The sequence below is a fragment of the Thunnus albacares genome, chromosome 8 (assembly GCF_914725855.1).
Source record: "Thunnus albacares chromosome 8, fThuAlb1.1, whole genome shotgun sequence".
Taxonomy (NCBI): domain Eukaryota; kingdom Metazoa; phylum Chordata; class Actinopteri; order Scombriformes; family Scombridae; genus Thunnus; species Thunnus albacares.
Genome location: NC_058113.1, coordinates 18,675,573 through 18,692,453, shown reverse-complemented (window position 1 = coordinate 18,692,453; position 16,881 = coordinate 18,675,573). Strand labels below are relative to the sequence as shown.

At 38.9% G+C, this 16,881-nt stretch overlaps 3 protein-coding genes across 4 annotated transcripts; 1 reads left to right on the top strand and 2 right to left on the bottom strand.

Annotated features, from left to right (window-relative positions):
- Window positions 1-166: 166 nt before the first annotated feature.
- On the bottom strand, window positions 167-2,614 carry acbd7 (acyl-CoA binding domain containing 7). The gene is made up of 4 exons (XM_044359704.1): window positions 2,489-2,614; window positions 1,008-1,125; window positions 847-909; window positions 167-673 (listed from the first exon to the last, which is right to left on the bottom strand). Exons 1-4 carry the CDS (start codon window positions 2,498-2,500, stop codon window positions 600-602), a joined length of 267 nt encoding a protein of 88 aa, XP_044215639.1. The 5' UTR covers window positions 2,501-2,614; the 3' UTR covers window positions 167-599.
- Window positions 2,615-3,072: 458 nt separating this feature from the next.
- rpp38 (ribonuclease P/MRP 38 subunit) lies at window positions 3,073-6,064 on the top strand. Its single transcript, XM_044359702.1, has 2 exons — window positions 3,073-3,191; window positions 4,673-6,064. The coding sequence occupies exon 2, from the start codon at window positions 4,680-4,682 to the stop codon at window positions 5,499-5,501; it is 822 nt and encodes a 273-aa protein (XP_044215637.1). The 5' UTR covers window positions 3,073-3,191; window positions 4,673-4,679; the 3' UTR covers window positions 5,502-6,064.
- A 730-nt stretch (window positions 6,065-6,794) lies between these two features.
- nmt2 (N-myristoyltransferase 2) lies at window positions 6,795-16,374 on the bottom strand. 2 transcript variants are annotated; one of them, XM_044359700.1, is made up of 12 exons: window positions 16,114-16,374; window positions 15,520-15,637; window positions 14,216-14,357; window positions 13,476-13,594; window positions 13,293-13,384; window positions 13,083-13,199; window positions 12,799-12,969; window positions 12,511-12,619; window positions 12,238-12,408; window positions 11,982-12,149; window positions 11,228-11,365; window positions 6,795-9,741 (listed from the first exon to the last, which is right to left on the bottom strand). In XM_044359700.1, the coding sequence occupies exons 1-12, from the start codon at window positions 16,224-16,226 to the stop codon at window positions 9,721-9,723; spliced, it is 1,479 nt and encodes a 492-aa protein (XP_044215635.1). In that variant the 5' UTR covers window positions 16,227-16,374; the 3' UTR covers window positions 6,795-9,720. The 2 variants fall into 2 exon arrangements, with proteins under 2 accessions (XP_044215635.1, XP_044215636.1); XM_044359701.1 differs by lacking the exon at window positions 16,114-16,374 and adding an exon at window positions 15,758-16,046.
- Between the last annotated feature and the right edge of the window lie 507 nt (window positions 16,375-16,881).

Here is a 16,881-nt window from a genome sequence, read left to right as displayed (position 1 = left end):
TAGTAGGAGCTGGTACAGGCAGTGAGTGTGAGTGTGTGTGTGTGTGTGTGTGTGTGTGTGCGTGTGCGTGTGTGTGTTAACATGAAAAGCACAAAATTAGGTTTCACATATAATATGCACTTCTACTAAATTCTCAGTAGAAAAGAAGTACAAATAACAGAAACAATACAGTGCAGAAAGAGATTTTATTTTCTAAATATGAGCATCGATTATATTCACATTTGACAGCATTTAGTTTTTAGCTACATATCAAAGTGCACAAGTATATAGAATAGTGCTACTGCTGTGCACATTTGGATTAAAATAAGAAGACTTCATACATTAGATAAAACAGGAATTGGCAAATTTTATATTTCTGACCTTGAAAGGTGCATAGAACATAGAGTTGTATAAATTAATGGGAAAAATCTATGTAAAAAAAAGAGGATATACAGCAGAAAGACACACAATAAAGGTGAAATTACATTTAATCCTGCATAATTATGGCCTCTGGAAGCAGAAGGCTACTTGTTATTGTTAAAGACAGCAGCAACTGTTGCAGTAATTTAGTTGGTAGTATGTTGTCATTTTATCTATTAACTTTCCATTTGTTTCAAATCTTACATCCCATATTTGCCGATGATTTCCTTCCCAAGTGTAACGTAGGCTGACATGGCATCATCCTTGGACGTTCCTGAAAGAGTGTGTGAATAAAAAAAAATGACTTAGATTAAAGTCATAAAGACTCATTTTGTTGCTGTTTTCTTAAACTCTCACTGATACACATATGAAACGCTGACATCTGAGTGATGCAGCTGAAAACTAGTAACAAGTATTTCCATTTAACGAGCATTTTCAACTTGTTACCTTTCCTGGAGTTCCAGGCATCCCACTTGGCTTTTCCTTTTACATCCATCATTCCTGGTCTATCTAGAAATGTGGGAGTACACAGAGGGGAAATGTTCATAACATAATATATCAGGGAACACTGCATGGATGTGATTCTGTTCATTTCCTGCTCGTCATACCAGTGTTAATGTCTCCAACGACTGCCTGTTTATAAAGGCCGTACAGTTCCAGCAGCTCCTGGTCCGTCGGCCTCGTCTTCACCTTCTTCACATCATCTGCTATCTTCTCAAACTCTGCCTGCAGATGGAAGAGCACGTAATGGATTGTCAGGAAACAGACAGTCAATATCGCTCCATATTTCTAATTAATTATTCAACAGTTAATGTTTTCATGAGGAAAGCTTTTTTTCTGCTCTTTGCCAAGTCTGACAGATAGATAGTTGGTGCAGTTTATAATCGCAGAATATGAGAAGGTGCATATTAATTAGTTACAAACAATAGTGAATAAGAAATCTGAGCATAGTATTCGAGCCATAGTGCAGAGCCCGGGAAACCTATTGTGGCACTAGTTGAGAGATAAACAATAGGCTTTTATTCAAGACTCCAGTGCTTTTGTGCCCACTTGAATAATCTACTTTACAAAGGATCTGGGGCATTTCAGAACAGATAATTACAATTACATCAGGGGAAAACCCTTTCAGACTAAAACCCGAAAACACCTAAATTCTCAGTATATAAATTCATACGTTCTTTGAAACTATGTTCAAGTGCTGCATAAACTCACCTCTACAACTTGTTTATTAGTCAAAATGGATTTTACATGGACATGTTTTTTTTCCTCCTTTGTTAGCAGTGCTGGAAGAAGTACTGAGATCTTTTACTTACTGTAAGCATGTAAGTAAAAGCAACACCACAGAAAAACAAGTAGAGGTCCTGCATTGAAATATCACTTAAGAAAATGTATAAAAGTATTAGCTGGAAGATTTACTTAAAATATTAAAAATGGAAGTACTCGTTATGCAAAATGTATATATTTTATTATATATACGGTATACAGATATACAGTGCCTGGAAAAAGCTATTCACCACTTTAGGAATTTGTCATGTTTTGTTGTTTTTTTTCATTTGATCAAAGAGGATTTAATGTGGATTTTTCTACACAGATTAGATCACTCAATATCAGGATGAAAACAGATCTCTACAAAGTGATCTACATTAATTACAAATATAAAAAAATATAAGATACACCATCTGTTTTACATGTAGAATATTGATCTGAAAGTATAGCTGTGAATTAAATGCAGTGGCGCGGAAGTATAAAGTAGCATAAAATGGAAATACTCGAGTAAAAGTACCTTAAAACTGTACGGTACTCAGTAACATTCTACCACTGCTTCTCAGCCACTTCCCTGCAAATTTTCTTGTTAGTCTGCTTGCATTACTGCAGCTGCAGCATCAGAAGGACCACACAGTCAGAGGTTAAACATAAATTTACACTCGGTTTTGGTATATCCACCCATCCCATACTGTCAAAGATGGATGACACCTTACACAGTAGATGGCGTATACACCCTCCTCTACACCCGTTATCCGCTATTCACAGCGACATATCAGCCTACTGATGAATCAAATGATAACAAAAGCAGCAATATTTTTTTTACCTGTAAAGACATTTTAGCAGCTGCAGCTCCGTGGCTAAGATGAATTTATTCACTCTGTCGTGCTGGACGGCTTTAGGCAGCTGTAATTGTAGCACAGCTGATCAATGCAATGTTATCAGCCAATGAGAGGCCTGCAGAGGAGGGGGCAGAGAGCTGCGGAGGAGCTGATTGGCTGTCTGTCAACCTCACTCACTGCGACACACACACACACACACATACACACACACACACACACATTTTTCAAGTGTATTGTTTTTCATTTAAATTGATTCTGCTTTATTTATTTAATATATTTATTTTTTAAATTGATTTAATCTATTTTTCTTTCTATATCTTCTTCTGTCTTGATTGTGGCTGGACCTCGTGCACTCAATAAAGAGAGAAAAATATATTGTGGTGAATTTAAAATGCTATTTAGTAGATGACACTTTAAAAAAAAAAAAAAAAAAGTGTCAGCCACTGGTGTGAAGAAATGTAAATTTAAAGAAGTAACAGCAAGAAATAGATTTTGGGAGGTTTTCACACACGGAGCCGTGAACGTCGCGCTGCCTCTTTAACGCCGGTGACATTTTTAAATAAAGTTATTTCATTTTAAACAAGATGGCGGCGCCCTGTGGCACAACCGTGCTGTTGTTGGATTAAAGAAGCGAAGACTGCACAGCTTTTAAAAGAAGAAAATAATATTTGATGCGTGAAAACTCAGGTAAAGTTAAGACGAAATGTTTTTGTGCTTTCTTGTTTGTCAGGTTTGCTGTTGACGTCATAATGTTTACAGTTGATGTTTAAACTTAATTTAGGTAAAAACTAGAGTGAAATTGTGCCAGTTTGACCACAATATTACACCATTACTATCTACCTTTAGCTTAATATTGCATGGTAATAGCCAAAACGATGTCACATTAATTATAAAGGTGCTACATTTTAAATATTTCCTTAAAATATGTATTTATTCAGTAAATTTACTCAACAACTGTGCTTAAGTACACTTTTAAGGTACTTGTACTTTACTCGAGTATTTTCATTTGATTCTACAAACCGTTATACTTTCACTCCACTACATTTCAGAGGGAAATCTTGTACTTTCTGCTCCACTACATTTGTTTGGCAGCTTTAGTTACTTTCCAGATGAAGATTTGACACAATGGATAATATACCAAGCTTTTAAAATACAACACATTGTTAAAGATGAAACCAGTGGTTTCCAAACTTTTTGGCTTTTGACGTCTTACAAAAGGCAGTGTGTAGTCGGAGTCACATTTCAGATGTCTGAGTTAACAGCTCCACCAAATTGTAATTTTTCCCTCTAAACTTCTAACATGGTTCCATTTCAATAAATGTTCAAATGATCCAAAATTTCACCAAAAATCAAAGATTAGAGAAAAAGTCCAAAACACTGAAAACAGATTTGTGTATCAGAACTTTGTTTTTCCTTCTTTTTTCTCCCATTAATCATCTCACGACCCCTCAGATTTATCTGGTGACCCTTTAGAAGGGCCCGACCCCCAGGTTGGGAATCACTGGACTAAACTAGCTAACTGTATATAAAGTAGTTCAAACTAGCTCCACCTCCAGCAGCTACAACAGTAACATGCTGCTTATATACTGATGCTTCAGTATTAATAATCTAATGATGTCATATATAATAATATATCAGCCAGAAGGAGCAAACCACTACTTTTACTGCATTTTACTGCTAATACTTATGTACTTTTACTGAAGTAGGATTTTTCATGCAGGACTTTTACTTGTAATGGAGTATTTTTACATTGCTGTGTTGGTACTTTTACTTAAGGAAAGGATCTAAATACTGTTCCACCACTGTTTTTATTTGTATTTCAAAGGTCTAATCTTTTTATTAGAGCCTGACTGTAATGGATTTTTTGAGGCTGATTCCAACAATAATTATGTTTTAAAAATTAGCTATGTTTTAAAAAAAAAAAAAAAAAAAAAAACTATATGTATTTTTTAACAATCAAACATTTTTGTAGGGTATTAAATTACTATTTTTAATCTAAATTTAATCTAATTACCTCAAACATATCTAGGTGACATTTCTGACGGCAATTATCAGCCAGAATATATTAATATGAAGATATATCTCTGAAAAGATAAAATCAGCAGACATATCAATAAGGCTCTACTTGTATTTCTTGTTTACTGCAAGTTTGTGTGTCTTGATTTCAGAGGAGATATGGCCACTCCAGGAAAGCCAAGTAAAAAGGACATGAAAAGGCCGATTCAAGCCAAGACCTCCTTCACCTCACCCTTCATCCCGCAGTGGAGCCCACTTCCTCAAGAAGACATGCACTTCATCCTGAAAACTTTAAAGGAGAAACTGATCTCCACAGGCCTCGAGAAGAAAGAGGTGAAAGTGTTTCGCCCGTGGAGGAAGAAGAAAGACCAAACACCCTCGAACACCACATCAGAGCCAGTTCCCGAGGTGAGCCAGGATAAACAGGTACACAAATCTTCTCTGAAACACGGCTGGACAGATGTGGCAGCCAGAAAACAGCTGGCCATTGGCATCAATGAGGTCACCAAAGCTCTGGAGAGGAACGAACTCAAACTGGTACTCGTGTGCAAGTCTGTGAAGCCGAAACACATGACGAGCCACCTGGTAGCGCTGAGTGCAACAAGAGGAGTGCCGGCCTGCCAGGTGCCCCGGCTGAGCCAGAGCGTGTCGGAGCCACTGGGGCTAAAAAGCGTGCTGGCCCTGGGGTTCAGGCAGTGCGCCTCCAAAGACGACGAGCTCTTCACCGACACTGTGGATGCCATTACACCCCGAGTGCCTTCGCTGTGTGTTGCATGGCTACAAGGTGCAGCCGCCGGTGTGACGCCTGAGCTTCCTGTTGACTTGGAGGAGGAAGATGAAGAGATGAGGGGCAAGAAAAGGAAACTGGAGAGTGAATCTGAGGTCACAGAATCTGCCTCCTCCTGCACTTTGCAACCTCTCAAAGTGAAAAAAATTGTTGCTAACCCTGCAAAGAAAAGAAAAACAAAGCCAGTCAAATGAAAGACTCTACCTACATATTTTAAGGACCATTCCTGTGTTTTTTTTTGCCTGTTTTAGCTTAGTGGTTCCCAACCCATTCTGCCTTTGTGACCCCTTAAAATTAGTGATTGTTTTCCTCCTCAGATTGTTTGATTTTTAGGGATTTTTAGAGGCTTGAAGAGGTGGAAATGTTGTATATGTCATAAGAAAAAAGAGGCAGCTGGAGCTGTAATGATTAGTCTATTGACAGAAAATGAATCAGCAACTATTTTTTATTATAACTATAATTCTCCTCTAGCTTCTTAAATGTGAGCATTTTCCAGTTTCTTAAGTCCTCTAAGACAGCAAATGGAATATCTTTGGGTTGTGGACTGTTGGTGGTGACAAAAGAAGACATTTTAGGTTTCATCTTAGGCAGCAGATTAATCAATAATGTAAATAATCATTAGTTGCTGCCCTCGTCCAGACCTCCAGGTTGGGAACCATTGTCATATTCATACACACGTACATTTGCAAAGACTTGACACGTTGTTGGATGGTAATCAGTTACAGCGAAGACAATAAACTTTTATTTTTGTCAGTTACGTTACTTGTTATTTTTTGCCAGGTCAAGACAATTTACAGCACTGACTGACCTACAGAGTCATACATCAACATAATTTCATTCAATCAAAAGTAGAATGGACATTGTTCATTGAGAAAGTTTTGTTTCTAAAGCAAATACAATTCACAATATACTGAAATGACTTGAAACAACTGGCTGCATGGAAGGTAGAAAGAAATGAACTCTATACACGGTGTTGTGGTTTGGAGAGTGATTAATGGTTTGAATTATCTGTAATAACTGAACTACAAAGTGCAAAGATGCTGATTTGACTTTAAAATGAGAAACAGGCACAGCTGAGAGTGTTTAAACTGATGTTTTGTGTTTATGATTTAAACCTACTAATAGTTGTGTGTGAGATGAGATTTGGGGAAATATTTGTCAGTTTTAGACCCCAAACGAGTTACAAATGTCATCTTGACTCAATTTGATTGTTAAAACTTTTAACATACCATAAATGTGTTATGAGATGACATAATAAAGGACAAATGCTCAACAAGCCTTTTTCACAGAAGACATTTTAACGTGTCACAGTAGGAAAAAGCACAGGTGAAAATTATTAATGATCACAGCTTACTGGGACACTTAAATAAATCTTCGTCATCGTTAATGATATTAGTAACACCTGTGCTTTTCCTATGAGTCTAAATGTCTGCTGTGAAGAAGGCTTACCTGTATTTCCAAAAAAGAAAAGAAGTGAATCGCTCATGTTCCTTTTTAAAGTGAGTTTATTCAATCAAATATCCATGCTGGTATAGCTGACGTGTGTTGAAACAGATTGTTATTTGCATGGGGTCATGTCTAAATGATGCTGGTACAAGTTCTTCAGCTTTTTCACAGCTTACAATGGATTTGAATAAAAATATTGTTCTTCAGTTAGAGAAAGCTGTATGTCATTTCAAAAGTACATCCCCCCCACCCCAAAACCCAATAAGAAAAAAAAAAAAAAAAGCAAAACAAAACATTTCTTCTTTTTTTTTAAAATAAGGCAGGTACTTCGGGTTGAGTTCTCACTAAAGGGTGTGGCTAGTAACATCAATGCTAAAAAATCATCACGGCAGCAAAACAGACATGCTCAAAATTCATTCAAACAGCTGCAGGCAACACATCTGTGACACAACCGACATCCATGAGGCACACCGCTGAGTCACAAACCCATTTTCAGTGTTAAATTAATGCCGTCCGTCTTTGTGAATGTAGCCCATTCAACCAATCAATGATAAGAAAAAAAATCTCTCCGAACCACTGACTGAAGTATTTCTTTGCTAATCTATAAAGGGATGAGAAGAAAATTACATCACATACAGAAGAAATTGACAAAAATGACAGCAGCCTTTACCTCTTAAGTTATGCAGAGCCACATAAACAGGAACATCAAACAAAGTCAGATCAAAAAGACGATTTAAAAAAGATTTTCTAACCTTCTGCGTACACCAGCAGCTCCACCATTAAACAAGTTTTTCATCAATGATGGCCAAATATTCCAAACCCTTAGATATTATATTTAAAGTTCCCTATTTAATTGGAATTTTGTGTGTGAGGGGGGGTAGGGGGGATACTGGAAAGAAACAAGACTTGTGTCTTAAGACATATTGAAAAGTACAGTAATAAATATCAGAACCGTTTCACGCATTTAGCTGCAAAACACACTAAAAAAAATGACCTACAGTATATTTTTCAGACACACAAATACAGTACCATTAGGAACAAAATCCAGAGAAGTCAATAAAATTGACCTGAAACAAAAAGAAAAAGCTCACATTTCAAATTGATGCAGTTACTGATACAGGTTTTTGTTTATTCAGCCGCTGTATCCCGAATACATGCTGTGATATAATCCCCCAGACCCTTTGAATGTTGTTCTCAGTTCTCTTTGCACGATTTTATTTAACTGAGATACATTTCACATCCTACTGCAGAGGAGACGATAGAGGGTTACCTATGGATTTGTAAAAAGAAATGCTTTCGACCAGTGTTGTACTTCTGCAGCTTTACTGGGGCAGCTTATTCTGAACTTTGCAAAAGGCTACTGAAAGTAGTAACTGATAGCTTTCCTGCAGGTGAGTCTGAGTGACGATGACTAAATTAACAAAAGAAAACTGACCTTGGCTGCTGTAATAATGGGGAAGCAACTGAGACCGTGTCGTCTTTCAAAGCAAGCAAGCCGTTTTTACGCTATAAAACTATCTCTAGACAAAAAACACAGACCAGTTGGAAAACCTTTTAGTACAAAACTGAAATCAAATCCAGCCTGGCTACTGTTTAATTCATATTTTTTGTGTTTTTCGGCTCTGTTTGTGAACAGAGCACGTCATTCTTACTTTATTTAGCCACTTTTTTGCCTCTAATTTAACAGCCTTGCTAACTAGACAGGACATCATTAACATGCAAGTAACCATTGACTGTATATTATAAAGCTGCACATGAGAACAACAGTTACTACAACCAAACATGTGGTTTGAATGTTATGTTAAAAATATCCGCTCCAGAAACAGGTTTATAACGTGACAACAGCTCACTTTCTTTATAAAATCCAAGGTTATACTGTACGTACCGCAACCCATCTGATTTGAAATCTGGGCTTCAAACTGACCTATAAAGGAAACGTTTTGCTTGTTTAGGAACTCAAAAAAAATTGTGCTTCATTGATGCAAATACATTCTTCATCAAAAACCACTTGAACCAACATTGTCTGTACGAACTCGGTGACATCTACACTACTTATGAGGAAAATACTTTGGATCAGCCCTCCCAAAACCCCAAACTCACACTACTGGAATAAATATGATCTGGCTTTTAAATGTACAGGTAACTATATACTTTTAACAAAAACATGTATATCAATGCACCAGTTGGATGAGTCCTTCCATGAAGATATCCTTTTTGTGTGTAATGTTATTTGACAGTGTTTGTATGTGTGTGTACGTGTTTATAGTTTGACTTTTAAAAGATATTTTTCTCCAGAATGCTTGAGGAAAAAAATGTTTCTTTCTTTATATCCAAGAAACATCCTCTTAACATTTCTAATTTCACTGAGACCGAATATCAAAGCAGAGAAACTTCTGATCACAGAAATGATATGAGTAGGGATATAAATAATTATTCTTCAACTGCCTCTGCAGTGGGGATACAATAATAATCATTTGGACAGGAAATCTGAAAAGTTGCCAATTGTATCCGGTCATGTTTACTTATTGATTATCATACATAGATCCATGTCAGTGAAATGAAATGACATGCCAGTCCCTTGTAACGAGGAAGAAAAACTAAACAAAACTCACAATGTCAAGGCATCCTCTTGTATGTCAAACTGGTGTGTTTTAAATGTGAGTGAGCATGTCAGGAGCGTTGTACTGTAGGAGTATCTCAGGCATAGCATGACTTCACATTCAGGATGTTGATGATTTTTTTTTTTTTAAAGAGTTTTCACCTCCAGGTGAACTGAGAATGTTCTTGATGACACAAGTGCCGGGGGGAGCCGCTTCGAGTGAGGCGAGCTTCCCGGTCACCAGGTTGGTTTAACTGTGGTAGTTCTCATTGTCTAGCTTGGGCTACCTGTGTGTCCAGGTAAGGAACAGCGAGAGGTCGCTGACGACCTCTTGATCAGTGTGTGTGTAGCAGCCGTGAAGAGACTCGCTACTGAAGGACGAGGCCAACCTGAAACACAGAAGTTTACCTGCTGTTAGATGTGTTTTTACAGAAAGAATAATTATAAATGTGGAGATTCATTCTTAACATCAGGGACACATCTCTGTGATAAAAAATTCTGAATTTCAAGTTCACTTGCTCACTTTTTCTGGACCTTTTTTTTGGACCATATTCCACTGTTTTCTTTGGCAAATTAAACTTGCTTTTGCTTAAAGGATAGGTGCACAATTGTAGAAGTCTGTCTTAAACAGTCAGGTGTCCATATGGACACTGAAACAGGTTTTCCTCACTGTAATCTTTCCTCCTGTTCATACTGGCTGTTCAAAGATCCCCTTCAAATGTGCTTTCAATGTAAGTGATGGGGGGCAAAATCCACAGTGTGTCCACACAGTCATTTCGTGTATAAATGTGTTTAAATGTTGATCTAAAGCTTATATGAGGCTTCAGCAATCTGAATTAGTCATATCAAGTGGATATCTGCCACATTTACAGTCTTTTTAGCATCAAATTCCCTCTTTGTGTTTCCCTGTTGAGCTGCGGTTAAAGTATAGTCACAAAAAAATTGACTAATTTGGACTGAAGCTTCATATTAGCTTCAGATAAACTTTTAAATATATTTTTGTGGATTTTGGCTCCCATCACTTACATTGTAAGTACAATTTGAAGGGATCTTCTAATGGTCAGTATGGACAGGAGGAATGATTATGCAAGAAAAAACTTTTCATTTTGGCACCTGACATATCTTATATGTTTTAAGAAAGTTTTGAAAAATTGTCAACTCATCCTTTAAGAGGGCTGCAGGGGAACAGTCAAAAGCCAGTATGTGAACCTTGAATTTATAGTATTTCAAACACAAAAATAATTATATTTTGCAATAAGATGAATGAGCACAAACATAAATTAAATGTGCATTACTGCTGATATCAATACCTTTAAAACTATGACGTCAAAGCATGATTTCTCACAATTGAGCCTTTGTGGGCTGGGCAGCGAATGTGCCCCCCTTTATGATGACTACTAATCCTGTTGCCTACAGTAAATTAGTCCACTTAATTTGATTGTGCAACTTGCAGAGGCTTTGGCATAACAAGCAGCACGAAGCTTTTTTAAAGATTTTGAAGGTACAGGAAACTCAAAATCATGAATTTGTAGCTAAATAGGTTTCTTGTTGAGTTGAACTCAGTGAAGCTGCTCTGCTCTGTTGCCATAGCAACCTACAGCACTAGCCTTGTTGTTTCCACAGTTCTCTTGATTTCATTTGCATCTAATTGTAACGCCTATACTGTCCTGACGTCTGGACGTATGTGGTGATTTTAAGTTGCTGTTTGATGTTTTCTGTAACATCTAATTTTTTGCACAGTACATCACATGTATACCAACGTTCAGATATGGAAGACATTTGATTCTAAATCAGGTTTCCTGTAACTTTAAAATAATAGACAACTTCCACTGCTGTGTGGCAACATTTGTTTCTCAGACAAATCCTGCTTCTGACCTTATCGGGGTCCATAGGGGGACATCTCCAGTTGTAGAGGTAATACTGCAGATTTCCATCTCCTATGCCAAACTTGAGCTTCTCCAGAAACACCTTATTCTCCATTAGATCCAATGCGTTGAACACATCAAAACCTTTCTGTTAAATCACACACAGAACAAGAAATCACAAACTAAATGTCATGATGAATTACGTGGTAGCAAGAAAATCATAAAAAGCTAAAGGTGCTTTCAGACAATAGTGGTAACTGCTACGTCTGACACACAGCAACATCAATGTTCAGTTGACACAAGTCTCCTGCTGCAGCTGCCGGCTACCTCCAGTCCTACTAATGACCTGTATTGTACGCTACAGGATGATGCTATCCACCAACAGTATACTGTAATCATATCACAGAGCCAAAAAGAGGAAATGTTTATCAATAAGACATGATTAATATAGCATGTTTTGAAAGTAGTTTCTGGAATTAGTCCCTGCATTGTTTCCTTCAGTATAGTTTCTGTTGTCACTGTGGTCACACAGGGAGCCATAAATATGTTAGACTATTTCTACAACTCTGATGGCAGCATCAATTAACTGTATGCCTTCATGTGAGCAGCAGCTGCCCTCTCTCTCCTTACTGCTGTGTTTACATTGAAAACAACAGAGGCGGCAGCAGTAACCACTTCCTGTCTGAAAGTACCTTAACAGCTAACACATTAGAAAGGTTTCTCAGTAGCAGCATGTGCATCACAACAATAGAGCGTAACATTACCAGTTTGGCCAGGATCAGTGCATCATTCATTAAATCCAGTAGTGGGGTTTGTGTATGAACGTTGTAAAAAGAGTACGCAGCCTTCAGGCTCCTATGGAGAGGGTGATGCATCACAGTAGAGGGCAGAGTGTAGAAACTAGTGAAATCTGTCAGAACGCCACCAGCACCCTGAAAAAGAAAGAAGCTGTTTAAATGGACAGAAGAGTCAACAAACAGGCGATGAGATAGTTTGAGGCATTAAACTGATTCCAAATACCTCGACTACATATGTGTCAATTATGTTTTCCTGTGGCAGGAACCAGTGAGCCACCTCCTCTTCTCCCATAGACGGTGCGAGCTGGAAACGTCTCAGGTATTTCTGTAGCAGCTCAGTGACCTGGCGGATGTCGCGCCTCTCCATCGGCCGCAGACCTGGGGTCTTGATGCTCTGCACGGGGTGGAGAAAGGGAGAGACAAAGTTGCTACAAGTTCCTGCAATGAAATACGTGTTGTAAAGAGAGATCTTGGACTGATTGGTGAGAGTGTTTACATCTGGTAGTCTGTAGAGTTTCATGGTTCTTTGCAGGGTCATGTTTCTGCTCAGGTGGGAGAATTTAACTTCCACAAGCTTTCTGGGGTTCAGAGAACGATGCCAATACCTGAACAGAGAGAGAGAGAAAATAGAAACAGAGAAAAACAATTAAGGTCCCTCTCCATGAAAGGATGGTCAGAATCTTATAAGTATTTGTACATTACATCATTTTTATTGGTTTTAAATCTGACAAAATGTCCTGTGTGTTCTCCTGTTTCATGGCTTAAAAAAAATCTCATAGTTTACCTGCATGTGGACACAGGTTTAGGCAGTACAACTCCTGCTGTGTACACTGCCTGAAATATTCCTTCTAAGTTCACTCGCCGTGTGATCTCTCTGATTAGCACTGGAGCAACACGCTTTGAACGCAGCTTCTTATGGACACACAGGAAGTTGATTTCAACCATCCTCTTCAGCCTAAAGCAGCAGACAGAATTAAGAGTACATAAAGCATTAGAGTGCGAGGGTTTCCATGAACTCCTGTCACTGCCCTGCTTCAAATGTATATATGATCAGTTGTGAACGCTCACGTGTCATAAATGCGTATATCTGCAGGGATGGCACTGATGAAGCCAACAAGCTTCTTATTTGAGGACACTCTCACTCCGCAATGCCACTGAGGTAACCAGCCAGGTGGACGTAGAGCCCTGAGAGGAGAGAGCAGACAGTTCCATACTTTGGCAGCTGATTCAACATCATCAAAGCGATACACAAACACAATGTCAGAACTGAAAGCTTACCATTTGAGAAAGCTTGGCGAATAATCAAATCTGAACATGTTATCGTCGTCCTCCACATAGTTCTCATTTAATAATGTGTACAGCTCCTTCAGCTGGAAAACACACAGCCAGTTAGTTATTTTGTGTTTCGTTTCTACAAGATGTAACTATTCTTTTCATGTTTGAGATGACCACTGTACTCACTACATCTGCATTGCTGAGATCCAGAGTGTCCCACATGAAGCCTTGAGGTAAGGAATATGGCTCCTGTCTGATATTCTCTTTGTCAGCTTCAATTGGCCCGTGACTCGTCACCACCTCATCTGCACAAACAGCACAGTCATTGTCAGACTATTTAAAACTGTTTTCCAGTCATCTCATTTTGCTCCGGTAGCACTTTCAAGTTGATTAAACCCCAAAACTGCTGACAGCATCACTCAGACACTTATAAAAATCTGCTTCTGTCAGTCCGGTGTTGACCAGGCAAGTCTGTGGCACCTTCCCGTCGTGCACAGACCTGACACTTCGGCCAATAGTTGTCATGGAAACCTGCTGAACCTAATGCCATGAAGCATGCCTAGTGAGTATGCCCGGACCCCCACTGGACTTCACAGCTGACATGTTTTCGGGATGCTGGCTTCTAGCAGCACAGACGGTGTCAAGATAAAACCAGTAGATGGCACTGGTGCACAGAAACAGCAAGATAATATGCAACCTTCTGCTGAGGATAATACAGTTTGAATTGGGGATGCAAATTTTAAGTAAGTGCTGTATTCATCCATTAAGAGCTTATGAAGTACCCAACGTATGCATTTCCTCAATGAAAGCTTTATTCAAACATGACATGGACTATTTTTGCAGCACAATTAAAATCTGTTCTTAATCTCTCTGCCTGTCATTAGTCAACAAATGTCCAAAGATTTATGTGCAGAGTAAGTACTTACTTAACTTGGGCACTGGCTGTGTGTCCCAGAACTGGTACTTGTGCTTGGCTGCCTCGTCAATGCTCTTTGCTGGACCCTGGCAGGACAGCAGCTCCATGGCTCTTTGGATGTCCTGAAGTTTCTGAATGGGCAAGCCAGGATTCTGCATATAGAGAGGTGACACATACACAAAGAAGAGCAAAGACAGTGAGTGGTCTTTAAATTTGAAGACAACACAAATGAACCTCTCTCTAGGTGTGTGACATGACATATAGCAGCATTTAAGAATTTGGCCAAAGACAGAATATCCTACATAATCCAAACGTGGCCAAAAGAGGACATGTGTGAGATTTATACCTCTTTCACACACATGCATGTTTAACACTTAGTATGAGTTTGTTTGCACGCACACTAGTATCCCTGTTTTGAGTTTTACTCTGGCTATGATCATTTTCGGAATATGAAATTTAAATGTAATATGAGAAACCTGGTTACTGATTTCCCTGTAAACATTATTTTAACAGTATATAAGTTTCTAGTGTTCTGTGTTTGTAGTGTTCCCCATAAGTTGTAGTTTATATGTTTCTGTTGATTTTGTTTCTCATGGCCATAATTGGCAGCATCTGTAGGCTACGAATGAAACTTGAAATCTATGGAACTTTTGTGGTTTTTTCTAGATCCAGGTCTGCCTGACTGGGTTACCTCCGCAGTTGAGGAGGAACCCAGTTCAGTTCTGCTAGAGTTGCCTTTTTTAACAGCAAAGTTTAGATCATCACTACATTATTTATCATTATATTTTCTATGTTTTAGTCTGTTAACCTTACAAGCTGAGGAAGCACCTGCCCAACTGGCAAGACAGTGATCAGAAATTTGGATAAGGTGTTTACAAGCCACAGTATCCCCTTTTCCATCAGAGTACTCCAGGTAGCATAATCATATCCAGGTTTCTGAAACCAGGTTAACATCCTCCAAAACCATAAGCATGACTGGGATACTAATGTCCATACTCTGTTCTTCAGGGTTTTTTTTAGCTTGAAGCCACAACCATTATCTATTGGGGTTATGAGCAGGGTAGAAGCCACGGCTGGATAACTCCCATAATTGACCCATTGACACTGAAGTCAAACAGGTTTGTCCTGAATTATTGCTCAAGTCCAAAAGGAGTTTTATCTTTCTTTTCCTCTATCCTCCTCCTCCCAGTCTCTTGTCTACAATAAGCCTGAGCAGTGACTCAGTTGGTTAGTGGGTTAAGGTGTATAAATATATATATCTGAGCCACTGAACTGGTTGTATTATGGTTGTATTTAGATGGGTTTTCATCGCACCTTGATCTCCTGAGAATCAGAGGCAGAGTCAGACTTGGCTCCCCCCGAGCTTGGCTTTTCTTTCTTCCTCTTCTGCTTCTTCTTCTTCCTCTTGGCCCCTAAATCTCCCCCCGGACTCCTACAAACGTAAAAACAAACGTATGGCACATCATTGTTGAACAGGGAGGGTGGGTGGCTGACTTTGTTTGACTCCTTAATACACAGACACCAGAAGCAGCAGAGAGCTAACGTTAGCTACCATAGCAACGACTGACAGTTGAGCTAAGCCAACGGTAGCTAACGGTTCGTCTGAACGGCTGGCTGTCATGATGCCATTCAGCCGGGATACATGTCAACGTGAAGGCACACACGGTTAAAACGGCAGAAAAAAATGACAGCGCCATTAACGTTTCATGTAAACACTTCTCTTATGGTTGCTGGCTTGAAATGACGGCCTTGTAGCAGACTGCTTGGCTGTGTTTGTATCGGCTAACTAGCCAGCTAACAGCGCTAGCCATCCCCGACCGAGCACACGCATAAACAGGCAGCGCACAAACAGGCTGCCTGAAATAACGTTACTGCGTTTCCCAGCCGGACTGGACAGGCCATCCTCACCCTTGCATGTGCTCATTCTCCTCCTCGTTGTCTCCGTCTATCCCGCAGGTATCCTGGTCGTCTAGCTCCAGGCTCTGCTGACTGGCCGCGGATTCACTGTCCTCCGCCATCATAAAAATGTGTGTTTTTAAATAAAAAAATAAAAAAAATAGTCAGCCACCGTCTGATAGAGATCACGGGCAACGGGCGAGAGATGGAAAAACAAAGAAAATGCGAATGGAAACAACACCGCCTAGAGGCCAATAGAGGGAAAACAGATAAACTCCCACCCTGAATTATAGTTCACTCAAATTCCACTGTTATCTAGTTCCCTTTTAAGATAAACAGACCTCTATTAACTTTATAATCTGTAAATCAGTGTCCTTTACATGTGTGGTATCAATACCGAAGTTGTCAGGAAAAAAAAATGTAAAAAATTTCTCCAAATTCTAATTAAAGGACTGGTTCACAATTTTTTTCAAGTCTGTCTTAAAACAACAGTCAGGTGTCCATATGAACAGTGAAAGAGGTTTTCTTTGCTGTAATAATTCCTCCTGTTCATACTGGCTAATAAAAGATCCCCTTCAAATGTGCTTTCAGTGCAAGTGATGAGGGGCCAAAATCCACAATCATTTAGTGCAAAAATGCATTTAAAAGTTTATCTGAAGCTCATGTGAGGCTTCAGCAGTCTGAGTCATTCATATCAAGTGGATATCTGCCACATTTACAGTCTTTTTAAGCATTAAATTCCCTCTTTGTGTTTCCCTGTTGAGCTGCAGATGGAAGTAT

What these genes read in the sequence shown, in the direction of transcription:
- acbd7 (XM_044359704.1), bottom strand. An exon ending in CGTTGGAGACATTAACACTG is followed by an intron (nt 910 to 1,007) that starts GTATGACGAGCA and finishes CCACATTTCTAG; the next exon opens with ATAGACCAGGAATGATGGAT. An exon ending in TGCCTGGAACTCCAGGAAAG is followed by an intron (nt 674 to 846) that starts GTAACAAGTTGA and finishes ACACTCTTTCAG; the next exon opens with GAACGTCCAAGGATGATGCC.
- nmt2 (XM_044359700.1), bottom strand. Translation starts at nt 16,226, where the DNA reads ATGATGGCGGAGGACAGTGAATCCGCGGCCAGTCAGCAGAGCCTGGAG. An exon ending in TTGACACATATGTAGTCGAG is followed by an intron (nt 12,150 to 12,237) that starts GTATTTGGAATC and finishes TTTCTTTTTCAG; the next exon opens with GGTGCTGGTGGCGTTCTGAC. An exon ending in CACTGATCCTGGCCAAACTG is followed by an intron (nt 11,366 to 11,981) that starts GTAATGTTACGC and finishes GTGATTTAACAG; the next exon opens with AAAGGTTTTGATGTGTTCAA.
- rpp38 (XM_044359702.1), top strand. Translation starts at nt 4,680, where the DNA reads ATGGCCACTCCAGGAAAGCCAAGTAAAAAGGACATGAAAAGGCCGATT.